This window comes from Arvicanthis niloticus, chromosome 1 (genome assembly GCF_011762505.2).
Source record: "Arvicanthis niloticus isolate mArvNil1 chromosome 1, mArvNil1.pat.X, whole genome shotgun sequence".
NCBI classification, from domain to species: domain Eukaryota; kingdom Metazoa; phylum Chordata; class Mammalia; order Rodentia; family Muridae; genus Arvicanthis; species Arvicanthis niloticus.
Window position 1 is genome coordinate 76,785,597 of NC_047658.1, and position 27,117 is coordinate 76,812,713.

Here is a 27,117-nt window from a genome sequence, read left to right on the forward strand (position 1 = left end):
TTGTCCACCTTGTCAGGTGGGCTATAGATTAGCAGACAGAGATCATGTGTGTCCTCTGTAGGACTAGGCCAAATGAAGCTCATGAGTGACCCGAAGCTTATAGAAGACAAGAGAGCAAGCCTGGCCTCCTTACTGTGTGTTTTGGTGTGACTTTCTTTCATGCCTTGGTTTTCAGAGTTGCTGGTTCTCTTCTCTAGGTAGGCAGGTTTCTGTCAAGTTATTGTGGTGCTGTATTTGTAGTTTTTTTTTTTTTTTTTTTTTTTTTTTTTTTTTTTTTTTTTTGATTGTTGGTTGGTTGGTGTTTTGGTTTGGTTTGGTTTGATTTTAGGCTGTCATGTATCCCAGTTGAACTGACTATGGTAGTCCACAGTGACCTTGAACTTCTGATCTGTCAGTCTCCACCTTTTAAGTGCTGGAGTCACAGGGGATCATATTTGGTTTATGCAGTGTTGGGTTTGGAGCCTAGGGCTTTGTGCATACTAGACAAGTTGTCTACAAGCTGAACTACATGCCCAGAGGAAGTAGTTAAAATCTTGTCGTGGAAGTCACACCTCCACACTAAGGCTCACTTTATCAGAAAATCTGAACACTAACAAGACGTGTGCTTTTGTTTTTCAAAAATTGAGTTCTTTGGGGCTGGAGAGGTGGCTTTGTAGTTAATGACACTGGCTGCTCTTTGGAGGGTCCTAGTTCAATTCCCAGCATTCACATGGTGCCTCATAAACTTCTGTAGCTTCAATTTCAGGGAATCTGACATCTTTTTATGGCCTCCACTGTAACCTGCACTCATGCATACATACCCCCCACACACATAATATACATAGTTGAAAATAAATATTTTAGTTTTTTAATTGGATACTTGAGCCTGACTCTCCACTAAGAAACCCATATATATGTATTTGGCCAGGGGTCAGTGTAGGGTGAGAAGAGAAACCAGGTTTCAGAGATGTTTCAACGATGGTTCTGGCTTCTGCTCTCTAACGTTTCAGAAAATGTTCCTTCAGAATATTCACAGCACTTGGACAGAATGGTGACCTTGGGGGAACTATTAGCCTGCTATGAGCTCCCGCTGCCTGGCAGCCCAGAGCACAGTAATCCTGCCTGCCTTCAAGGATGGCTGTGTGGATTAGATGAATTACCCTGTCTAAGGCTTAATAACTAAATGCAGCCTGGCTAGGTCAGGGCCTGGCACTGACTGCAGTTTAATTGTTAGCTGTTGTGATGGTGGCTTGGCATATGTCAGGGCCACGTTCGCTGACATCAGGACTTGTCTGTCCCGCTGAATCTGTGAGGCAGGCAGTTCCCAGATCCAGGGAAAGGTGATGACTTAAGGAGGCCCCACCACAGGTGCTCGGGAGCTGTTGGAAGGATGGGCAGGAAGGGGAGGACCTGAGAAGGCTGAGGACATGGAGAAGGAGGAGGAGGCAGTCCAGGGCTTGAAGCTGCGTGGTGAAGGAAGAGCAAAACTTCACCGATTGGTGCCAGTTGTGTGAGCAGGGCACAATTGTGGGGCCTTGGGCAGAGAGGAACTAAATCACACGGGATCTCAGGTGTCTGGACCATTCACAGTCTGAAGCATGGATAACAAGGATAACATGAGTAACTCATCAAAGGAAGGATGGGAAAAGTTCACAAGCACATCAGACACTGAAACAGAGCCACACCCCCAGGACCTATTCATAGTTTTGAGTGATCTCTACACAAGGACCCAAGGAAGAGCCCAGCTAACCAACTCCAGCCTTCACTGAAGGGTCAGAATCCACAGAGAAACAGAAAAAGACTGAAGCAGGAGCAATGGGCAGCCATGCCAAGCCTCGTGGCATATGAGTTCACTGTCTACTTGGTTTATGAAGTAGGAAGGTGTATTGAGAGACCAAGAGAGAGTCAGCAGTCCAGGGGTTACCTAGGGCCCTCACTTAGAGTCCAGGCTGGCTGTGGGCAGGTCACTAGTTCTGTGGACCTATGTCCACTGGAGCTGAAGAAGCTAGGCAGTTAGATCAGCATCATAGCTCTTGTTAGAGGTGGATAAGGGTCCCAGAGGGCACTTGCCGGGATTTAAGTTTCTGTGTTTCTGAAAAAAGGATTTGAACAGAAGCACAGATAGCAACAGAAGAAAGTGTTTATTAGGGGAGGAAGGCACTTTAAGGATATCTTGAGAAACGAAAAAGGCATAATGGACCCTGGCCCCCTCACTTTTCTCTTCTCTTCTCTTCTCTTCTCTTCTCTTCTCTTCTCTTCTCTTCTCTTCTCCTCTCCTCTCCTCTCCTCTCCTCTCCTCTCCTCTCCTCTCCTCTCCTCTCCTCTCCTCTCCTCTCCTCTCTCTCTCTCTCTCTCTCTCTCTCTCTCTCTATTTGTGTTTCAAGACAGGGTTTTTGTGCAGCCCTGAATGTCCTGGAACTTACTCTGTAGAAAAGGCTGGCCTCGAACTCACAGAGATCTGCCTGCTTCTGCATCCTGAGTGCTGTGATTAAAGGTGGGCACCACCACCTCCTGGCTGGTCTTGTAACCTTTTGTGGGTCATTTATATCACACACACTTCTGCACATTGTATTTTGCAACCCTTGGTGGGGAGCAGTCCAGTCTTTCTCTGTCACTGGTCTCTTTCCTATCCTATTTTTTCTTTTTTCTTTTCTTTCTTTCTTCTTCTTCTTCTTCTTTTTTTTTTTTTTTTTTGTAATTTTCACAGTTTATTTTTCTCAGGAGTTAGGGAAGGGACATGGGTCTTATATGGGAGGCCCAGAGCAAAGAACGGGAAGATAAAATGGCTCTAACAGCATGCTGACATGGGACAACAGCAGTAAGAGGTTGATTTCTACACATGACCGGTGACAGGGTGCTGGGACAGTGTTGACAGGGTGACAATAGGGGGACAGTAGACCCCTTCTGTTCTATTTATTGTTGGGACCTAGATCAACTGCCTCACTAGAGAACAGTTCAGCACAAAAACACTCAGATGCCCCTTCCGGAACATTCCCCTCTGTCCTGCTCTCTTTCCTGTCTCAGGGTGTTCTGTGATTGCTGGGTGATGAGATAAAGTCTGGGAAGGCAGGATGGAGACCACGTCTACGACAGTGCTATCTCAGGAGGGCAGGGCAGGCCTCCAGAGGTAGGTGATCTAAGACTGCTGTGTTCCAGATGCTTCTCTTTTAATGGATATTTAGCAGGACAGGACCCAGTCCTCTGGATCAGTTAGAGCAAGTGGGAGTCATTGCACAGGGAGTCAGTGGGGATCTGTCTTATTTATTTATTTACTTATTTATTCACTCACTTTATACCCTGCTCACTGCTCCCCTCCTGACCACCCATCCCACAATCCTTCCCACAATCCTTCCCACAATCCCCTCCCCTTCTCCTCTGAGCAGGTGGGCCCCCCTGGGTATCCCACCACCCTGCCACTTCAAGTCTATGTGAGGCTAGGCACATCCTCTCCCACTGAGGCCAGACAAGCCAGCCCAGCTAGAAGAACAAATCTCATGGACAGGCAACAGCTTTTGTGATAGCCAGTGGGGATCTAGCTTAAAAGGCAGTGAGTTGAGAGATATGTTTTCTCTCTATCCTGAGTGGTAAGAGTTCTTTCCTAGTCAGCCTCCCTCTGCAGTGTCATGTGCAAGTGTGGGTATTCTGGTGTCTTAAATGGTGAACAAAGAAAATTCTAGGTGTGTGCATGTGTGCGTGCATGTGGGCCTGTGTGTGTGTTGGTTTTGGGATAGTAGTCAGCAGACTTTGGTAACCAACCTGTCAGGGCTATTGCCACAAGAGGCAGATGTCAGAATGTGAATCCTGCTGGAGAATTATGCCGGCAGATCAGAACCAATATAAGATGATAGGCACATCTTTGTAGTCAGGGAAATCAGGGTGATGGTCGCCCCGGATTAACTCCTTACAAGTTTCCATTCAGCAGCAAAGACTGGATTCCATCCTGGCCCTGCTTCCGTACTCCTCGGACACTGTGGATCGATGCCACACCAGGCCAGGAAGGCCAGGGCTTGCCAGTGGGCTTACATCCCTTTCTCCACAGGCCGACATCCTGCATCATAGCTTCCGATCCATCACCAGTAGTCACAGAACAGAACTGTGAGGGTTGGGCTCCCCTGGATAAAAAGGTTTCTGAGTATGTGCATCTGTGTATGCACTGAGTGGACATCAGTGAACCATATCTGAGGTATGTGCCCACAATGCAGACAGATAAGTCTGTGCATCCTTGGAGACAGGTGTGTGTGCATGTACCACCAGGGTGGCCACATGTACAAATGTTATGTATCTGAGTGGAAATACATGAATAGGAAAATAAAAGGGGAGGGAGCAAGGCATAGGACTGGGTAGTGGACAGTATGTATGCAGTTCCCTTTCCCCGAACCCACGACTGAGTGTGATGAGGGCCTCCTGAACAGCTGGCTTTTTATGAGAGTCTCTGCCAACTGGCAATGTCTAAAAAAACAGTGGCCTTGTAAGCAAGGTCCTGCACTGCCAGGGGGACCCACCAAAGGGGTCTGATTTAATCAGAAAGCCTGGAACAAATCCCCACGTGACCTTGGACAGTAATCTTCTGGGCAGAGGACCCTCCCAGCTTGGCAGTCCATCACCAGAAGCTAAGATCTGGGATCCCACATCTGCCCAGAGGGGCTCTGGGGCAATCCAGGGCCCGCATCAATGTTGGATGAGCCCGTGCTATGTCTGCATAGTCTCGATACCATCTTCTTCAGTCTCACTTTAAGTGTAATGTGAGAACAAGCTTACCAACCCCAACCAGGACTTGTGATCTTATTGCCCAGTGTCACCTACAAGGAGACAGGGGCTGGGGTGGAGAGGCTGGACAGGCCCCCTGCTAGCTGTGTGTTTCTCTGGTTGGAGTGGGGGTCCAGTGGAGCCTAGCCTCACAGGACTAATAGGGCCAGCCTGGCCTCTTCTTGGCCCCTGGCTCTTGGTGCTGGGTTACACCTCCTCCTCCTGCCTCTGGCCACCTCACCTTCCTCTGGTGTCATCTGTCAGTTGATTTGTCCCTGGGGCAGTTCAGCCCTATTCACCCCTATCCCCACCCCTTGCTCTGGGGGTTTCCTGCTGGAGTGTTTCCTCTGGGTTGGAGGGGCAACCACTAGACCAAGAGAGACCCCCCTAGAGGAAGAAAGGGGAATAACAACAGCAACAAAACCTTCACAGCAGGTGAGTGTCCCCAACCTGAGTGCTGTGGGCAAGGGTTAGGAGCAAGGCTCCTGACCCCGGGACTGTTCCTCCTCTAACCCTGACCTTGTACCCTGTCTTACGAGATCTCAGTGAGTGTGCTGGTAGTCTCTGGGCACCCTGTATTTGTTGGCAGTGTGAAACAAGAGGCTATGTCCTCCAGATGTACTGAATCAGGGCATTATGGCCACTGTACAAGTGCCTACTTTTGTAAACAGTTTATTGGCACACTCCTAAACCTATATTTTTAGACACCGTCAGGGCACCTTCACCCTGCAATCATGGGACTAATCCAGCTCACATGTCTAAAATATTTATTCCTTGGCCCTTTAAGAAAAACCTTGCAACCCTGTGAGCTATTCCCCATGCAGCCCTGCTTTACTCCATGGTGGCCATTCTCTCCTGTCTTCCTACGGCTGCCTCCCTCCGCCCTATGCAATCCCCACCCCACCCACACACCCGATATACTCTCTGCTGGGTGTTCACCACTGCTCAGAACATTACCTCAGACCAATAGGCTCTGGTGATGGATTTTCCCTGGGAAGAAGTGAAAGTGTATAGAAACTGAGCATTCTGGGACCCAGTAAGACAGCTGAGGGCTGAAGCAGGAACCTTTCCCTGTCCTGGTCCCAGGTTGTAAGGGAGTTTGTTCCTAGGCCACAGAAGCCAGATAATTTGAAGATGCAGAATGTAGCTTCTCTGAACCCCCAAGTCAATGTTGGTACTTGTAAAGGTAGTCAGACATGCTGAGATGGCTCTGGTCTCTTCCTGTGGGACAGACCAGGAGCTGGTGACAGCTGAAGTCTTACTGAAGGAATAGGAAACACGGCAGAGTAGACAAGTATTTAGAAGGCTGCAATATGTCCTGAAGGGAACCTGGGGTCCAGTCCCACCCTACCAGCTTCTCTGCTGTTTCCATACCATGGGCCCCATATTATATCCTGTCTTCAAAGCCCCAAGCCTTTGGGAGCAAAACAAAATCCATTTCCTAGGCTTGCTGTTTACATTTGAGTTCAGGGGTGGGGACAGATAGGGAAGGAAACATCACTTGACCTGAAGCTGCCTTCCTCCTCTGACACCACTAGGTGGCACTCGAGGTAGCAGCTCCATACTGTGTTTCTGACGCCTGCCACCAATCCTGAAAGGCTATGCTCACACTCTCTGAATCCCATGGACCTGACAGCTCTGTCTCTCCCAAGGCTTCTCGAAAACACTGTTCAAACCTGTAGACTTGAGGCTCAGCGTGTTTCCTTGGGCGGAGACCATTAGGGCCCACCTGTAGTTGTCACTTGCTGCCTGCTTATCTATCTTCCCTTGGGAATTACCAAAGGCATAGGCCTCCTCTGAGCCTCTCAAGTGGCCTAGGCCAGGCACAGTGAAGAGAGTGAAGTTTGGTGTGTCCAGTGTATAAACCACCATTCACTTCATCTTAGCTGTCTAGCGTATGCTTCCTTAGCATCCGGCAGCCCTGGGAGAATCAGGCCAAAGAACCCAAGACACGGGAGTAGTATCTCCCCCTCCGGCTTGGGTCTGGGTGGTGCCAGCATTCTAGAGGTCCATATATGAAAAGAGAAGCCCAGAGGCACCACAGGGTGGGCCAGAGAGAGCTGCTTATTTCTAGGTACAGTTTTCTGGCCTCTGTCTGGAGCCAGGAGCAAACAGGGACCAGAGGCATAAGCTAGGATGGATACTAGTGCCTGTCATGTTCCACTCCTCTCAACTGGCCACAGCTCAAGCCAATACAAGAGGCTCCCCATCTGTAAGTGTCCAGGGGTTCTAGGCATCACCTTGGAAAGACTGCACTTGTGTTGTGTGTGGGGTGGGGGATGTACTTGGCTTTGGACATGGAGGAATAATGTCAGCAGAGATGCTAGGCCAAGCGGTAGGAGAAAGGACACTGGGAGTGAGGTCTGACATAGGACTCTGCTTAGAGACTAAGGGCAATGGTGAGTCCCTCAGGAGCAGCAGTTCTGAGGAAGAAAGGTGGGTAATCCTGTCCAGTGTTTCCCATCATGCTGGCAGAGTTCAGGCCAGCTCGTTCTCTTGAGAGTGGCCCCAGGAAAGAGCCCTTAGTTGACATGCAGGTGCCATTTCCCTGTACTAGAACAGGGCTCCAGGAGAAGACTGGCATCACTCACCCGGGTAATTACTAGTTTGGGTTCGATTTCCATTCAAAACAGTCATCCCAGCCTGAGCTGGTGTCAGATCTGAAGGCTGATTATTACGAACATTCATCAACAGCCTCTGAGCTCCGAGCAATTACAGCTAACCTGCCGTTCCCAGGAAGTCATGAAAGACTGCAGCCTCTTCCCTGCCCACCCCATTACTCCCTCCCTGTTTCCCTTCACCTCCTCTTAGCAGCCAACCTGAGGGAGGGCAGGAAGTGGAAGCTACCTTATGAGTCACTGCCACCCTGTGTATAGGGGGCCATGTGCGTGCCAGGCACCTGTTTGTCCCAGAAGCCCTCTTTACATCACAGAGTCATGTGAATCTGCATGCAGTGCACTCAGAACTGAGATGAATCTGTGCACTTGGCCGACGGTAGGGAGCTCATGAACTGGTACTTTGTCACCTGATATATTTTCAACAGAGTCAGAGTCCCTTGAGGAGACTCAGACTGTCTCAATCCTTCAGGCCCCAGAAAGATGAAGTAAGAGAGGCATTTATCTTTAGTGCATAAGTAAAGGGATCTCTAGAAAGCCCATTAATCAAACCAGGCATGGTAACTCACATCATGGCACTCAAGGGCTGAGGCAAGAGAATTGTCACAAGTTCAAGGCCAACCTGGTACACGCAGTGAGTTTGAAGTTAGGCCATGCTAGATAGTGCGACACTATCTCAAAAAACAAACAAACAAACAAACAAAAAAACCCTCCTATATCAAAATAATATTTTAATACCATCTCTGAAAAATAATCAAGACCCAGTGAAGAGGCCCAGCTGGTAAGATTGCTGTGAAGCCTGATATCCCGGGCTGAGTTTCCAGGACCCGTGTTGCGGGAGAAGAGACTATGTGACCCCCCAGGTGCTCTTCTGGTTTCCACGTATTAATTAATTGTTTTAAATATCAAAGCAAAACAAATGCACAAGCATCTCCAAGCAAAAAAAGCCCGGGATTTGGCCTTACTTCACTCCACTATTTTTTAGACAGTGATTTAAAATTTTACTCTTTAGTCATAGACACGTTTGTATTTTTTTTTCTATTTAAGCGGTACATTTCTTTGTAGAGCGAGTTTTTTTTTTTTTTTTTAGCATGTCCTTAAATTCTGCATGGCCTGGCTTTGCCACCCTCACTTCCCTCTGGAAACTCACCCCTGCTTCCTTTAACACTCACTTCTACTACCTTAAGTAGAGTGGCTCAACTTCTCTTCTGAGTGGGGTCCCTGGGTAGGAAGGATCCAGGGAAGTCCTCCTGTCCCACCCCTATAACTATCCTTGTGTGCCCATCCTCCATTTGTCCATCTGGACCCTGCTTCAGCCTTGAGACACCTCAAAGAAGGTCTGTAGGTTGCCCTGGTAACTAGAAGACAGACCATGCTGGTCTTCTGCTCTTCCTGTAAGCATGTCCAGCCAGGGCAGTGCAGGCAAGCACACAGCATCCCTTGCATGGAGATCTAAAGGGCGACAAAAGTGTCCCTGTGTGTGCAGAAGTAGAGAAAATTACACTTACCTGAATTCCTCCCAGGGAGAGGACAGCATGTGGCTGACGGAAGACAATGAGGATTTCCTTGTGACAGAGAGGTGAACCACTGGAACACAAATGGATGCACGCTAACCAGCCTTCTGCGGAGGGTAGGTCTTGTTTGTTGAAGAGCTTCCATTGTGGTTAAGAGACTCTGTCAAAGAGGAACCCTGGTCACCAGAGCATACCCTCTCTCTGCCATCATCAGGGTGTACTAAACTCATCTAAGGACTGAACAGCATTTCTGAAAGATCAGTGTCAATGTGTTGCCAAGATGCTAAGACTTTCCTTGTTATGGGGCCTGGGTCATTTGGCCAGTCAATGTCAGGATGCCTGTCTTGGTGAGGGGAGGTGAGCAACAGTCTCAGGTAACCTGCAGAGAAGCCTCTATGTCGTGCCTTGATATTCCATGATCTGCCCTGAGTATCCACTGTACTACGGAGCAGGCTCATCACCCCACTTGATGGTAGAAGGTCATCTTGTCCCTTACATGTAGGAGCAGAGCATCATGTTCTGCCTGCCCACTCTGCCACACACTGAGCAGGGTTCTGAGCCCACTGTAGAGGGTTGTGCTTCCCACTAAAGAAAGAAATGCACAGTACTGTGACAGATTAAAGACACAAGTTCTGTGGGACCCTGGAGAACAGAATCAGAACCAAAGGTCTTTCCTGGGCTTGAAGACTTTTCAGAGTACAGACCTAGATACTGAGTTATGCAAGTGTGAGGTGTTAGAAACTCTATCCATCACACCTCAAGGTCAAGGAAACCCCCAGTGCCTGGGAGGTGTGATCCTGGGAAGTCTGCAGTTTACCTAGCCTCTGGGAGGTATGATCCTGGAGTCTGCAGGTATCTAGCCCCAAGATTCCTTTTGACCATCCTTCCCTAATCCTCCCTAGGGTGTCATGGGCAGAAGCCTCAGTAGCAGCTGAACCTACAGAACAGCCTCAAGGTGAGAAGGATGAGCACCCCTCCAAGAAACTGGCTTCAGTTGATAAGTTCACCCTTTCTGTATGGCTTACTTCTCCTGGCTTAATCCTGTGGACTGTGGAAGAGACCAGGGAGAATTTGATAAAGTACTGGCCTGAGCTTAGTTCTGAGAGCTTGTTGATTCTAACTAGAAAGTTTCTGTTCTGCAGAGACAGGACAAAAAACATCTGGAATCGGGAGAAGGTTATGAGAGATGCAATCTCCCCTTTTCAGTATAAGTACTGTGTGCTCTGTGGTAGAAGAAGGTGGACAGGGAAAAGCCAAAGCCTTGGCAGGTGCCTTAGTGGGCTGATTTGTATCATTCACACTCCCCACCTGGAAAGTGCCCATATGCGGTGCAGTACCCAGCGGCTGGCTCTAGCCTTTCCTCCCATATTGAGCCTCACATTCTGTCTGTGATACCTGGGGTGGATGAGAAATCATCTCAGCTGACGGTCTGTGATGCTTTTGTGTTCCGGAGTGGGTGAGAGCTGATAGAACGGGTCTCACTGTCTGCACCCCTCCCCTGGCCATGTTTCTCTAAGCCTTCATCTGTTTACCTTGATAGAGACCTGGATCTCCAGAGTCCCATCAGCATGGAGTCAGCAACATCTGGCTTCATATCTGGGGAATCACTTTTTCACCCTAAATATGAAGTTAGACTCCAAAGATAGGTTTCAGACATTTTTATTAGAACTTCTTAGTTATTGTTTGTAACCCTTGCAGAAATCCAGGATGTGGTATGTACTGGGTGGGTGAGGGAGAGTAAGGGGAAAGAAGGGAGTTGGGAGTTAGGGAAGCAATGGGTAAGATAGGAGACAGTGTCCCTGGGAGGAGGCTGGAGGGTTACTCGGAGCATCTGAGGTGTTGGACAGTACAGTCTGTCCTGAGGCAGTGGGTGTGTTGGAGGACACGGAGGGTATCTGAACAGGTAGATCAGCATCAGGCACCCTTCCCAGGTGCCACTGGAGGATGGAGCTGAGAGGAGCAAATTGGCGGCAGACATTTTCCCCGATGCTGATCAGCCAGAGAAGAGACCCTAATCCAGACGAGTTCTGGGGGCGGGCGAGGTGGGTGGAGTTCAGAGATGCTCAGTATGTGCCGTGCCATGCCGTGCCACGGTAGACGGTAGACGATAGGGCAAAAGCAGGAGGCCAAGATGGCGCCATGGTGGCCTGACTGAGTGGCTCAGCACATAAGAAATCAACAAGGGTGCCCTCCAATGGGAAGTGCTGTGCAGCATCCGGTGTCTAGGTCTGGAAAGCAGGCAAAGGGCTTAGAGATAGGGAGAGGCTGTGCAGCCTGCAGGTTCAGGTGTTCTCAGTATAGGGGGTTAGTGGACGTGAAGCTGTGTGAGGATGTGTGGTCTGCTGTGTGTACTTCCAGTGGAGCGAGGAGGCAAGAGACTGAAGACTCTGACAAGAGAATCTGGTTTTCAGTGAACAGCACGCTGTGTGTACTCCCACCCCAGAGTCTGCCCTCTGGCACAGAGCTGCCCTCAGAGAGGCCAGCTGTGCCTGCGCCATCTGCCTGTGGACTTCCAAATGAGGTCTTTTACCTCAGTGCACTTGGTGCAGCCTGATTAGCCATAGTAACCTACAGACACAGGGACACATGGTTTCTCTGTTGCCATGGAAACCAGCAGTTGGCTATCCCTATGTGACATAGCCCTGAGACCTTGAAAATTTAGCCTGATCTTGAAGAGCTTAGAAAGGATATGAGGCAGAAGGGTTTCTGTGTCCTGACTAACCAGTGTTGGTAGTTGTTAGCTTTACTGTCACCTTGGTGATGAAGGAAGACACAGTTGTCAACAGACTCCAGGGCTTTGTGTATAGTCTAATGCCAGGACCATCCCCCAGACTCACTCCATACTCTGGCCATCATGGGACCAGGATATCTTTCTTTCTCTCTGGGTTTGCACTCCTTCACCCAGACAAGAATTTTGTTCCCAGGAGGCGCTCCCTGGCCCATGGGATCTCGGCATTCAAAGCAGAACAAGCGACCTGGGCCCCTGAAACGGGGCCACCGAAGAGATAGGTAAGCGCTTGAACACCCTGCATTTGGATCTGCCCTTGTGTGGGCTCCACCCACTGTCAGCTCTACTAATCACTTTTTTTTTTTACATTCCAATCACTGCCTCATCCCCCCCCCTCACTCCTTACTGTTCTGAGCTCTCCCTTTCTCCCTAGATGCCTCTTCCTTAACACATGGGGTCCCCCAGACTCTTACCACAAAGCCTGATAGTCTCTAAACATGTGATCAAGGAGGACCATACTGTAGGACGTGCCCAGCACCTCAGGGATCTTCCACCCCTCAAGTGAGGACCTCTGCCCCGTGCTTAAGCCTTCCAGTCACTCCATATTGTGCCTTCTGTCTCTCCTGATGGGCTCCTCTATCTAGCTTCTGCCTGTTCTCCATCACCCCAGCCCAGCGTCAGTACTACAGCCAGTCACTGCCTACAGAGTGAGCAACCCTGTAGAAATACTTCCACCCAATCCATCACTTAATCTACTTCCTGTGGCTACTGAAACCAGGACACTAAAGGAGCCCTTGAGTGACCACAGTGTGACCAGGCAGCAAGTGGGAATAATTCGATGAGTCAGCAAAGATGTGGAGAGTCACCTGTTCTTTTCCTCCTCAGGAGAACATCCCGGAGGAAGTACTGGAAGGAAGGAAGGGAGATCGCTGGGTGAGCTGACTGGGGAGGAGGGAGAGCTGGCTCTGGAGAAGGCCATCCACAGGAGAGACCATGTGGGGAGGTGGGAAGGTGTGGGTAGCTCTTTGGTCATGCTGTGGTGTGTGTATGTGTGAGGTAGACCTCAGGGAAGCGTGTGACCACTAGGTGAAGTCTATATTACTTTGGCTATTGTAAGCTTGATTTGCTCCTGTCAGATCTTCTGTGGTCCTTTTGCCTCCTGTCCATCCCAGTATCACTGGCGAATGACCCAGACGTCCAGCTGTTTACCAGCCTTCCCTGGGGCTCTCAGCTAGACCTCTCCAGGGATGAGTTATCATCCACATTGTAGCCTAGGGCTACTACTGCCTGGATCATGACGCTAAAGCTCCCTTCTTCATTGTTCATATATGTAGTTCCCTTGCCCAGGCCGGCCTCTCTACACCTATCTTTTGCAGACAGGAGACGAGTCTTGCCCATGACTTCTGATCAGTGCATCATTTGTAGCTTACTGGTGTTGGGATTCCTAAGGTTCATTTCTTAGCCAGAGGGATGGTGAGAAATAACTACCTGCAAAGGAGGGGGCCGAGCTCTGTCTGTACAAACTAAGTGAAAGGATGGGATTCCTCTTCCCAGCTGAGGAGGCCCTTTGGGTACACCATGTACCCGGGGAATCTGCCTGTTCTTCCAAGGAAAAGCTTAGAGAAACAGGGGCATCTGAGGCTCTCTTTTGCCTCCCATGGAACAATGATGGGCTGCATGGTGATAATACCCTAAAGAGACATTCTGTACAAAACTGGATTCTCAGGTATGGTCCTGCGGCAGAGACCTCCCATCCACACAACTTCAGAGCAGGTTAACTGTGTAGCCTAGAGAAAACCTCACAAAGAGAATAGTGTCCCTTGAGCCTGGCCTGTAGGCTCTTGGAGAGGAGAGCAGGCAAGGGTGCAATAGTGTAGCCCAAAGGGATGGCTCTGCTATGATGGCTGATGCAGCCTGCAGGACTCGGCTCATTGTTTTCTGCAGCTCCTGTATTTTGAGTGATGCAAGCTGACGAGTCTTCTTCCTGCATCCAACACACCATAGACCATAGGCCTGCTGGTGTCTTTGAGATCCTGTGTCCAACCCCTTATTTAACCTGAAAAACTAGGGCTTTGGGGCAAGGTCACACTGCAAGTTCGTGAGAGAGTCAGAACTGGAACCCAGGCTATCTACCCAGGGTTTCTTCTAGGCACTGAAGGAGGGAACAAGACTTACTGTGTGAGAGACATAGGTTTTACTGGAAGTGATGGTGGCCTTGTGGCTGCAGTCCTGCCTTAGCTTGAGACCCTGAATAAGATGTAGATGTCTATAGTTGATGGTGAATTATCAAGGATTCTTGGACATAGTATTTTTCTAGACTAGCTGGGTTCTGGACTTTTGCACATCTCTATTTTATTCGGGGCTGCTAGTACCACTCTGGCTCTTTCAATATCCCTTAAGGTTGGGCTAAACTTCATTCAAGATGGTACCCACATTCCACCAATAATGACCAGTCCTACATGAACATATGTGTCCATAGACAGGGCATTAAGGAGCTAGGCAGCCTTGGGAGTAGGGACTGTGTTATAGGAGCATGTATTTATAGTTTAGGAACAATCAGCAAAGGACATCCAATTAGGCTTCTCTGGGCAACACTAGACAATGAAGAATTGTCTTGAGCCACACACTAAGCCCAGGGGTGTTTAACCCATGGACCATAGATTGCAAAAGCATATCTATGAATATCTTGTATGACATTGTGACAGCACTAGCTATTCTGAGCCCCAGGCCACCTGTAGATCACAGGTCAAGCATCCCTAGAGCCAGTTAGTGGTATAGGAAAACAACAGAAGTTTAGTTCTTGACCTATAGTGTTCCATTTTAGGTCTTACCACTGTACTAGAAGTTTCTAAGACCATGAGCATAGTGCATTTATATCATGACCTTTGTATTTTTTTTATCTTTAACTCCTTAAATACCATGTCTGTTTCATCCACTCATACTGGCATCTCAATGTCATTTGATAAAAGTACCTAAGACCTACACACGGTGATGATGATGATGATTTTAAGAGAACACGATGGGCAAATGGACTATTAATAATAGGGTAGATGGAACTCAGTGATATTAATAACAACAATAAATGTAAATGGTCTAAACACCACCACTTAATGGCCAGATTTACTAGATTGGCTCAGAATAGCACAATATATTTCCCAAAAGAAAACCATTTCAAATATATAGTCACCGAAGTTAAAAGTAAAGGCATGGAAAAATATGCAGAGGACCCAGGCTTCATTCCTGGCACATGGGGACTTACAGCCATCTGTAAGTCCATTCCAGAGGATCCAGTGCCCTCTTCTGCCCTCTGGAGACATGCATGTGATACATATACATACATTCAGACAGAATGCTTATGCATAAATAAATTGTTAATTTTTATTTTTCTATTATATGAGTTTTATATGTATATACAACGTATTCTGATTCTGTCCACCTCACTTCCAACTTCTCTCTGACCCTGCTACAGCTCCTTCCCAGTTCCGTGCCTTCCTCTTTATGTATCTCTGAAACCTTAATGTCTTTGTATTCCCATGCATGCCTTCTTCCTCACTGAAGCTGTGTCAGTTCTTAGGGACCTTCAGCCTCTAAACTCCTATGTTGTTGTTGTTGTTGCTGCTGCTGCTGTTATGTATATGGGTGTTTGACACACTTGAATGTCTGTGTACCACTTTATCCCTGGTGCCCATGGAGGCCTAAAGAGGGCGTCAGATCCTCTGGAACTAAGTTACAAATGGCTGTGAACTGCCATGTATATGTACTGGGGATTGAACCCAGGTCCTTGGGAAGAGCATTCAGTTCTAACCACTGAGTAGTCTCCCCAGATTCCTAAACTCCTAGTTTTAGTGTTTGCTCTGAGTTCCTCTTCTGTGTGGATAGTCTAGCTTACTGTTACAGCAACTCACCATCCTTGGAGGGTAATTGCCTGCCTTTTGAAGTCCTAGTTCCCAGGAGCCCACGGTTCTCTCTGAGTTTCCAGTAGTGCCCGTCATCACTCCCGCACAGCTATTTCAAAGCTCTCATAGAACAATGCTTTCATCTACTGCACTTCCCTCCTCATCCTCAGCTACCAGTAGACCCTGACTTTGCAGAGGGAAGAATGTTCATCAGAAGGCGACTTCTCTACACTCTGCCCTCTCCACATCCATGGCAGTCAACGCTTCTAGTCTCTGATACATTGAGGAATACATGTCATTCTTCCTGTTAACCCTGCCACCAGAGATCTGATAATCCTTCCCATGTTCCCTGGTACCCCAGGTACCCTGTTTCATTTCCTACCCACACTCCCAGTGCATGTTGCATTCCATTTTCCTGGCACCTTCCTTCATAACCCAGCTAAAAGAGTCTCCAAGAGCTCAATTTTATAAGGTCCCATTGCTCCTTTCCTCTGTCTGTTGAAGTCAAAGTTAGGGCCTGTCAGTAACTCCTACTTCCTGTCTGCCTCCTGGAAGCCCTGGGCATAGCCAGACCAGCTCATCCCACCTCTTTGGACCCTTTTCCTCTGCTGTCTGTGACCCTGCATGCTTCTTGTTTGTGTCCACCTTTCTGATTATTGCTTCATCTCTATTATGAGAACTTTTTTCTGTCTTGGTTTTTATTCTCCCTTCCCCTTGTTTCTAGTGATCTTCTGCTTCTGTTTCAAGCTGAGAACTACACCATACTCAAGAACCTTTGCTTTGCTTTGTTCTTTCCAGATGATCACTTATTGCTTCCTGTGTGTTGAAGTTTCCTATGAATATTTGGATTGTTGTGAGCACTCAACAAGTTCACTTGTATCAGTATGGACATCCTTGTTGATTCTAAAGTGTGCTGCTTTAAAGTCTACCTAGTCTTCATAATCCCTCCAGTTTAGTCTTTGTTAGTTTTTGCCTGGATCTTTCTCCATGCTTTTTAGTTTTAATCTCACCAATTTTTTGCCTGAAGTGCTTTTCTTTTAGAAAACAGATAACTGTGCCATCTTTATCCAGCCTAGTAAATGTGGCTGTTAATTGGGGTGTTTAGACCATTTACATTTATTGTGTTATTTATATCATTGAATTCCAACCTACCTTTTTGCTATTAGTACTACATTTCTCTGCCTGTTTTTAAATTTTTTTTCTTAATTTATTTTTGGGGTGTGTGTGTGTGTATGTGTATGTATGTATGTGTGTGTATATATGTATAGGTTACATGTTCATGCCATGTACATATATCGAGTCCAGAGGACAGTTTTATGGAGTTGTTTCACTCCTTTCATTGTTATGTGAGTTCTAGGATTCAAACTCAGGTCTCTAGGTATGTACAGCAAGCACCGTTATCTGTTGAGTCTTCTTGCTAGATCTAGCCTATTTTTGGTTTCTTTTCTTTCTCTGGCATCAGTTTTTTATTTGTTTTGAGATAGAGCCTCACTATATTCCTTGGCTGCCTTAGAAATAGCTGTGAAGACCTCATTGGCTTGAAACTTACAGAGATCCTCCAGGCTCTGGCTCCCTAGTGCCAGGATTAAAGGTGTGTGGCACCACACTTATCTGGCATTCAGTTTTTATTTTTTTCTTCAAATTTACTTTAGTTATTATTGTTGTATATGCATGTGTATGTTTGGGTGGCATTTGTGACACTGTGCAAAGGAACCATCCAGTATTCTGATGAGGATTACTATGCTGAGCGTGTAGATTAATTTAGGGACTATTGCCATCCTAATATTATTTAGTCATCTGATCCATAAGTACAGGATGATTTTCTACATGTCTGAGGCTTAATTTCTCTCCAGAAGATTAGAGTTTTCTCTTTTTTAAAAATTTGTGTTGGCCGGACAGTGGTGGTACACGCCTTTAATCCCAGCACTTGGGAGGCAGAGGCAGGCGGATTTTTGAGTTCGAGAGGCCAGCCTGGTCTATAGAGTGAATTCCAGGACAGCCAGGACTACACAGAGAAACCCTGTCTTGAACCACCCCCCCCCCAAAAAAAAGAAAATTTGTGTGTATGTATGTGTGTGTGTAGACACACACACACACACACACACACACACACATACACACACACAGAGGAAGATGTTGGATATCCTTCTATATTGTTTTGTACTTTATAACTTTGAGATAGAGTCTCTCACTGAACCTGCAGCCAGGATGGCAGTTATTGGACCCCAGCAAGCCCTCATGTCTCCACCTTTCACAGCCCCAAGGTTACAGGCTTTTTATGTTGGTACTGGGGATTCGAACTCAGGTCCTCATGCTTGTACAACAAACTCTGTTACATACTAAGCCATCTCCCCAGCCCAAGTTTGCAGTTTCAATGTATAGCATTGAACTTCTTTTTTAAAATGATTCCTCAGTATTCTGTTTTTGACGCTGATTTTTTGACGCTGATAAATTGAATTGCCTCATTTTAGGTTGTTTATTAAATGTGTATAAGAATAAAACCAGGGGGGCTGGAGAGATGGCTCAGCAGTTAAGAGCACCAACTGCTCTTCCAGAGGTCCTGAGTTCAATTCCCAGCAACCACATGGTGGCTCACAACCATCTGTAATGGATTGGATGCCCTCTTCTGGTGTGTCTGAAGACAGCAACAGTGTACTCATACATAAAATAAATAAATTTAAAAAAAGAATAAAACCAATTTTCTATGTTGATCTTGTGTCCTGAAATTTTTCTGTATTTGTATAATTCTAGAGTATTTTAGAGGACACAATCAATTTTCTTAAAACAGTACCATGTCATTTACAAGTAGAAGATAGCTCTCCTCTTCCTCTCTAGTCTGGGTACCTTCTTTTTTACCTTTTCCCTAAGCATCTTGGGTAGAACCTCAAGTGGGTAGGTACATTTGTCTTAATCGCTGGGGCAAACTGGTTTGTTTTCTTCACCTTTAGTGTCTTGTTAGATGTAGATTTTGTCATGGAGGCTCCTTATAAATGAGAAGGAGTGTCCTTTCTGTTCCTAGTTTGTTGAATGGCCTTTTATCATGAAAAGGCATTAAATTTGCTGGAGTGCTTTTGTATCTCCTGAAGTGATAATATGGGTTTTACTCTTCACTGTATTTATACTGTATTTTCTGTTCATTGATTTTTGCAAGATAAGTCAATTTTACATTCCTGGAATAACTTCCAGTTAGTCAAGATGTATAATCTTGATGTTACTAGATTCAACTTGCTAGTTATTTTTTAATGATTTTCACTGATACTGTGGATTTTTTTCCTGTTTTATTTTCACATATATATTTTTTGAGAAAAGGTGTCTATTCAGATCAGGCTGGCCTCAAACTTGCGATCTTCCTGCCCCCACCTCCCTAGAAACGGAATCGAACGTGTGAGCAGTATGTCTGGCCCTGCTTTGGAGTCTGTCTGTCTGTGGCTTTGAATTCTATAAGCTTTCCTTTGGAGTGTCAACACCAGCAGCACATTTCAGGCACTGAGTGAGTGTAGCTGCCATTCCTCCTGTATTGTTTGCAGTTTCCCTTACTTTGTTTACGTGGAGTAAATATACAGAAACGTTTTTACTGCCTCTCCTGGACTTGCCACCTGCCTCACCAGTGTGCTTCTACTCCGTTGTGTTTACCCTCAACACTATATCATCAAATGTCTACGGGTTGTTGGTTTTTTTTTTTTTAAAGTTTATTTTTGCTTGTTTGTTGGTTAGATTGATTTTCAAATTTGTTTGTTTACTATATACTACACTAACCACTTTGACAACTCTCTGGATGTCAACCAGATGTCTTGCGGTTCATTTCTGCTGTTTCCTGGAGTCAGTTTGTTCCCCACAGGTTAAGGCCTCAGTCCCACAATGCCAGTCCTATCTCACAGTAAGTCTCCAGTTGCCTGCTGTACTGCTAGCCAACTAACTATAATTTGGGCATGCCCATGTTCTTCTGGTAATTTGTCCGACTAGATGGTGGAACCTAGGAAAGCTGCTTTTTTTTTTTTTTTTTTTTTTGACTATTAACACTTTATTATAAAGGTCAAAACTTGGGAACAAATAGAAGAAATGCACAGGACAAGGTGTGGAGATAACCTTCTCCTTCTCTAGTGCACCTCCCTCTCAGATGTTCACCCTGTTATCTAGGATTTTGTGGAGGTTCTGTTGCATGGCTGATCAATTAAGCGTTTGGAGATTGGTGGTTGAGCTCTAGCCGCCTCCCGCACCCTCCATCTGGGTGTGAGACGGTAAGCTGTAAGCCTCCGGTCACATGGTTGGCCAGTTGGCATCCAGCCTATATAGCCTGAAGTGATCTGGGAGCCCAGTGAGCTGCCCTGACATAGCCCAGATTGGTTGCTACATGCTTCTCACGAATAAAGAGAAAGACACTCCTATCATGGGGGCAGTTCAGATCTGCTCCATCCTCATCTAAGTTAATAGGTAATCAACCTGGGCTGCATTTTTCCCCCTCCAGCCCTGTTTTATCCCAGCCCAGTATAAATCTTGGTTTCTTTTCTATAGCACAAATACCCCCATCATCTCTCATGTGACACTTTTGGTAGTGTCTCTAACACCTCAGTGGCGTAGAGTTCAGTATTGTGGAGACAAGAGGCTCTATATTACTTGCTCCTGGCATGCCTCATCCTCTCCTATCTTGCCTCTCCACATGACTACTGGCATCACAGGTCTCCTTAGCCAATGGCTCCTACATATAGCCTACCTGTCTCCACCTGTGAACTCTTCTTTGTCCACCAGGGCTTGCTAACACCTCGTCCAGGAAAACTTTTTGAATATTCTAATCACAGTGCCAACCTCCATTGTAGTTCTTAGTACATATACTGTTACTGTGGATTATACCTGGGTCTACTATTAAGCTGTACCCTCTCTGAGACCAGGAAAATGTCTTGCTTCACTCTGTACCTTTAGTAGAGGGCCATGCACTGAGTGGACACTCAGCAAAAGTGTCCTTTGGAAAGGAAGAGAACCAAGGCCAGCTGCTCTCAGTGGCTTGGGTGTCCCTAGGCTGTCAGCTCAGTAGATTATCCTCCTTAATATTGATGACGTTGTGAAACAGGTGTTAGACCCCTGTGGATTTCTGTGCTGAAGCTAAGGCTCAGGGATTTAAACCTTGAACTCACAGACCTGAGCCTAGGTCTGCTGACTTCTCTTGTTTGGCCTTAAGTTCCTTGCAGGATGTCATCTCCATGCTCTCTGAAGCAAACCCTAGACTGGAGTCCCCTTTTCATAGCCTCACCCAAGGAAAACCCCAGACAGGTTTCCCCATCCCTTGTCCAGTAGGGAAAGCTGGAGCTTTCATAGTTCAGGCCTTGTGGTATATCTGTCATTAGGGGGTTGGGGATAGGGAAAGACCAAAACCCTGAGCTTTAAAATCCTGGTGTTTTCAATAGCAAGGCCCAAGTTTGGGAAAAAGACAGTAAATACCTATTGGGAAAAGAAGTGGTGACCTATTGCTACCCAGGCCAACTTCACAACACCTTTTAGAACCATGGTGGCCTCATGTAGTGTATATGTATGTGTATTTGTGTACATTGTATATTTACATACATACACATAACTAAATAGTATTTTAAAACATGTGTTCATTATAGTAAATGTAGATTATCTAAAAAAAAAATATAAAACAAAACTACCTATGAAGTTCAGGAGTTAAGAGTACATACATACTGCTCTTAAAAAAGACCCAAGTTCAGTTCTCAGCATCCACTTCTGGTGGCTCACAGCTGCCTGTGACTCCAGCTCCAGGGGGGTCTGACACCCTGATCTCTGCACTCTGGTATATACACATGCACATAATTAAAATAAAATAGAAAATTTAAACTACCTGTACTCCCAATACTTGGAGGTAAAGCCTGTTGCTGGTGATTAATTTCCATTTTAAACTTGTCACTGGAATATTTATGCTGTACATCAACATGCACAAATTACAAGGTTCACAACTTCTGATGAATGTTTGTGGATGTGCACAGTCAGGCTCACACTACCTATACTGATCAGAAGAGCACTGACACCCTAGACCAACCCCCCTCCCCCAAGATGTTTTCTGGAAACTGTGTCCAGTAGTTATCCTGACTTCTAACACAATATTATTTTCACCCTCTGTTTGACGTTCATGCAAATGGGATGATTTACTGTCTTCACTTTGAGGCTGGCTTATTTTGCTCCATAGTGAGAGTCATCTGTTAGGCAGTCGTTCTACTGCAGTTTGTTTCTTATCCTTATATAGTATTCAGGCAGGCAACTGCGACACGGTGTATACGTCCCTTCTGCTAATAGGCATTTGTGGAGTTTGGAGAGTATTAGCAGTGCCACTGTGGACATTCGTGTATGTATCTCTTTGCTCTCACATATGTCTGTCCACACGATGTGTACTAGGAGTAGGGTTGCAGAGCTGGACTTAAGTTCAACTCCAGTGGCTGTTGCCACAGTCCTCCTGAATGCTCCGGCCTGTGTGCCTCTCTGCAGGGTGTGAGTCTGGGTGACTGTAAGCCCCTGCCAATGTTACATTTAAGCTATCTCAGTAAGTGAACAAAGCATAGAATTATGGTGGTCTTACTTTACAGTCATCTGGTGAATAACAGTTGAATATCATTTTGCATTTAAGCTATCTCAGTAAGTGAACAAAGCATAGAATTGTGGTGGTCTTACTCTACAGACCTCTGGTAAGTAACAGTTGAATAATTTCATTGATGTATTTCTTAACAAATATGTTACTTGTGTGGCCAGTTCTTAGAGCCCTTAGTTTACTACAAAGACGTGAAAGTGTGAGGAAGTCCAAAGGCTGTTACCATGAAGCCAAAACATCCCGGCTTAAAAAACTGATTCTATTTTTCGCTTTGGTGAACTCTGACCTCTTCAGAAGTAGGTTGTATGGAAATGGGAGAGCTCAAAGGAAGAATCCATTGCTGTTGCTCCTACTAAATATTCGTGTCCCAACAGCAGTGCTTATGTCTTTGTTGGAAGGCAGTTTTATGGGGCATTACTCCATAGTTACTCCATAAGAGGCCAGTGTGAAAAATGAAAGGCTAAAAATCAGAGAAAAGATGGAAGCCTTCCCTGGTGGACTCTTATCTCAGAGCTGGTGTTGGTGTGGTCCTACTGGGAACTGTCTCAGGGAAGCCCCAGGAGAGAGATGAGCACAGTGCAGAATGGCTCCAAAACTAACCTTATTTGTTCTGTATTGTTCTTTGTTACTGATGGAACTGTTAATTTTTTAATAGGTTTAAATTCCTATTAAGTGCTATTTGAAAAAAAAAATCTTGGACTTTATTGCTAAGAATATGCTGTCTGAGTTTGTTTGTAAATAGGAATTTTGTTTGTGTATACATACATTCTGGTGAAAGGTTTTGCCATATGAAGTTTTCATGTAATATATTCTTTAGGAGTATTATTGAACATATTTTTAATGGCTGCGTGATGGTTTTGTGGATTTATTGAACATAAGCATCTCCTTAGTTTGGTTAATTCCATAATCCGTAAATTAGTGATGAACATAGTGCATAAAAATCCATGCTTTTGTGGTTATTTTCTTAGAATGGCTTCAGATAAAGGAAATTAATGGTTCACAAAGAACGATTGTCTTTAAAGGTCTTTGATAATGTTTGTATTCTCATACTGGATTCCAGAGGTTCTGAGTAGACTCTCCCTGAAGAACAGGAAATGGCTCCCTCAACACAAAACTGCCAACTTTGCATTTACTCAGTTGGAGTTTCTGGCTGTAGATATCCTATGATAGGATTTTAGAATTTTTAATCTAGTAAAAAAAAAATCTATTTTTTTCCCTTGTAAAACATGGCCTTTGGATTTAGAAACAGGATCCAGTGTTTCTAATTTCAGGATATCTGGCTCCCTGAAGATTATGAAAAAAGTGTCCTCTGATGTTTTTGCCTTCCTGTTTGTTTCCTTTTGTAAATGGAGTTTTAAACACCTGTTATTTGTGTCAGTGTGTAATAGGAAGTAGGGACAGACTTTTGTTCTTCCCAGTGGTGGCAAATTGTTCTCTAAACCATTTGCTAAATACCCAAATTCCTCGAGTATGTTTGAAAGATCATCTATGTCATGAGCCATTTATATATTTGTACATACATGTATATATGTATACACACATATCTACATACCTTTTACACAGCCTGTCTCTCTACTACATTGCTGCGGCTGGTCTTTCTCATGTTGGAGTTTCTACTTGGAGTACAGTTTGTGTTGTGCATGAAGAAAGTGCAAAGTGCACAGTGCAGTTTGCTGGCCAGGGCCTTCATGGTGTACTTCCACAAAAGTTCTTGGGCTGTCTTAGAAAATTAGCTTTCTCTTCCAGATGACCATTCCAATCAATCCGCTGGTTGTAAGAACAACCCTACTACAGCTGTTACTAGAACAATGAAGTTCTAATGGCAGGTGGAAGGAAAGAGGCGCTCGCCGTCAGCTAGGCTGTTTGTACAGGTGACAGGAGGAGTTGGTGAGATGTTTTTTTCATTGTTTTCACACAACTAAGGCGTTTCATGTGAAGGTTTTATAGCTGTTCTTTACTTAAAGGTCATTCGAATGTAATCTTGTTTTATTTTAACCAGATGTTTCTTCTATCTGGAGAAGCAATAATTTATGAAGAGCTATCCTATGACTATCAGCTTCACTGAACTGTCAGTTCTAATGACTTTAAGAGACTTACTAAATATGCAAATAATGATCAGTTTATCTTCTTTCTAATTACATGAAAAAACTCCACAAATTTTTGCATTGGCTAGAACTAACAGGACAATGTTTAGTTGTATCTAAGATACTTTGTCTTGTCTATTAAATATAATGCTGTTCTGTGTTTACTTTGGACTCCCCCACGTGTGTGTGTGTGTGTGTGTGTGTGTGTGTGTGTGTATGTATGTGTGTCCATCTCTGTCTATCTGATCTTCTTTTCTCCCCATGCCCCTTTCTCCAGGATCTCACAGTGTAGCCTAGGCTGGCCTAACTCATTATGTAACATAATAAATTTAGAGATTTACTTACGTTTTTTTTGTGAAGAAAATAGATCTTACACTGCAAGACACACATGTACTATAATGATCACTATGGTGAAAGCCATAGTCGTCATAAAGACTTAGACATTTATAGAAAGTTCATTTCATTGAGATGCCAGTTTCAAAGTCTAGCAGATTTTCAGATATGCTCTGTCTCTTCTGTGTCACTTCTGTGGATGTAAATTCTTTTCTGGGGGCTTCAAGTTCTTTGACGCCATTCCACATGCCCTTCCATGGGTGTGTGTGCCTGTGTGTGTGTGTGTGTTCATGTGTATATGTATGCATGTGAAGCAGGGAGTTGCTATGAAGATTACCCCATCTATAATTCACAAACCGGGATGCATATACTGATCTATAGCCTTGTACCTTCCTGTCTAAAGCATGTCTGCACATCTAGCATTCTATGTGTACACATTCATCTATGTCCCTCAGTAGCTGTGCCAGCCTGTATATGCTACCTCTGCCTTGTGTGTACATTGCATACATCATATAGTGCCTCATACCTTTGTGCATATGCATGGGTACCACTGTACTATCTCTGTCCTGCCAGCTCCCGATTACTGACATAGAGACTTATATTTATATTTATGAAAGCTTGGGCCTTAGCTTAGGCTATTTCCCAACTATCTTGTATAACTTAATTAATCCTTCTAATCCTTGTTTTCCACGTGGTTCATTACCTCTCACTAAGTCCTGGTATGTCTGACTTCCTCCATCTCCAGCTGACAAATCTCCTGCCTCTCATTTCTTCTCCCAGAGACCCTCTCTCTCTGCCTGAAAGTCCCACCTTCCCTATTCTACCCAGCTATAGGCCATCAGCTCTTTATTAAAGCCAATCAGAGAATGCCTTAAGCAGATAAGGAAGGACAGACATACCTTCACACAGTGTTTAAAAAGATTACCAAATATGGGTGTGCGTGTCTGTATGAACCACTGGAAAGCCACTTTACACATATCTGGCTAAGAGAATGGCAGGGTTATTCAGCAGAGCCTTGGTACTTGTGTGACTTGCTTTCTGTCTTTATGAACAAGGTGAAGTAGAAGCCCAATAGGCAAGGAGAATCTTCTTGCTAATTGTGGTTCCATTTAGAATTCTGAAGGGGGCAACCTTAATCTAGAATCCTTGTGTCTGAGCTACAGGATTAAGGAGTGGCCTCATCCTCACTGGGCCTTCACTGAGGCCAAAGAGTTAGAACTGTGCTTTGTGCCCTAAGGTGAGTCATGATCATTGCAAGCCTGAAGCCCAGGCCCAGATGCTGAGCTTATGTCTTCTAAAAATCCCCTAGGCTAGACTCAGGGAAGCTGACTATTGTTGCTATGGCAATCTGAAATAAGTATTTGTTTTTGGAGCAGCAGGATGTAGAGTACATAGATAACAGGCTGGGATAAGGTGGAGCTAGTTCTCTCTCTCCCTCTTTCTCTCTCTCTCTCTTTCTCTCTCTTTCTCTCTCTCTCTCTCTCTCTCTCTCTCTCTCTCTCTCTCTCTCTCTGTCTCCCTCCCCCTCTCGTGTGTGTGTGTGTGTGTGTGTGTGTGTGTGTGTGTGTGTGTGTGTAGAGGGTCAAAGAATGGAATGGACTTTGAAACGGGAGGTCTATGTCTCAGTATTACCATCTAAGGCCTCAGGCAGGATTCTGGGTTGTTGCTGTCAGCACTGCAAAAAGGGTTGATGTGGAGAGGGTACCCCTGTGCTTATCATAACTTAGTTGGAGGCTACTGTTAGAGTGGTCTTGGATCAGCTCAGTAGATATGCTGGCATCTGTCTGTCATGGCTTAGGACCCAGTGAGCATTTATTGCAAATTGTCTCCTTTGTTAGATGAGGAGTGGCTCAGGAAAGACCCCTACCCAGGCCAGATACTAGGCTATGGGGACAGAGAGAGACTTCCCACTACAGAACTCATTTCCGTGGAAGGGTCCTGGCACTGGGACAGGCAGAGACAGGGCAAAAGGACAGGATGGTGGTCCTAGAGGCCTAGTAGGGCCTGACCTTAAGTACAGCAGAGGATTGGGACAGAGAAGGACAGGGTATGCCATAGTTTGGTGAGCTGAAGGGTAAGGACACCCATCCTCTCCTCCTCAGCAGCCTCTTCCCTACAGGATTCCAGGCCTCCAGTGAGCAGGAGGGCTAAACTCAGCATTCACTGCAGCCTGAGCAAGGTACCCACACCCAGCAAGGGCTTTCTTGTGGGAAAGCTTCAGGTTGCAGATGACTTCTTTCTCCAAGGAAACAGTGCTGAAGAGGAGAAGAAAAGGGCTGCAGGTGCCACCTGTGGTGTCTGAGTTTGGATCTGAAGCAAAGGAAGGTTTTGATTACCCAGGAATTCTTATTCGATCCCTTTCCAAGTCCTCTGTAGTTACTGGACCCAGGCCTGACCTCCATAGAAGTGTATCCCACTTTGCCTACCATGGTTGTAAGGATTCCCCCTCACCGTAACTTGATACAGAGTGTAGTGTCAGAGGACTGGCAGAGGGGAATCCCATCCTGGAACATGAAGACAATCTAGGAAGACCTAAAGTGTGAACTCAGAGTAAGGGTGGCCTACATGCTACATGGATGCCTGGGATATGTGTGTATGTGGAGAAACACAAGAAGGTGGTAAGTTTGTGTGTGTGTGTGTGTGTGTGT

General features: G+C 45.7%; 1 protein-coding gene across 4 annotated transcripts in view; it reads left to right on the forward strand.

Annotated features, from left to right (window-relative positions):
- Positions 1-27,117, forward strand: part of Tub (TUB bipartite transcription factor) — an 84,903-nt gene that overhangs the window by 10,393 nt on the left and 47,393 nt on the right. For 3 of the 4 annotated variants that reach the window (XM_076940546.1, XM_076940542.1, XM_034514418.2), the window contains exons 2-5: positions 8,864-8,970; positions 9,757-9,809; positions 11,779-11,863; positions 12,468-12,515. The exons of the other annotated variant lie outside the window; for it this stretch is intronic. In XM_076940546.1, coding sequence (XP_076796661.1) covers positions 11,796-11,863; positions 12,468-12,515 — 116 coding nt within the window. In that variant the 5' untranslated portion in view covers positions 8,864-8,970; positions 9,757-9,809; positions 11,779-11,795. The remainder of the gene's footprint in view (positions 1-8,863; positions 8,971-9,756; positions 9,810-11,778; positions 11,864-12,467; positions 12,516-27,117) is intronic. 4 annotated transcript variants of the gene reach the window in all.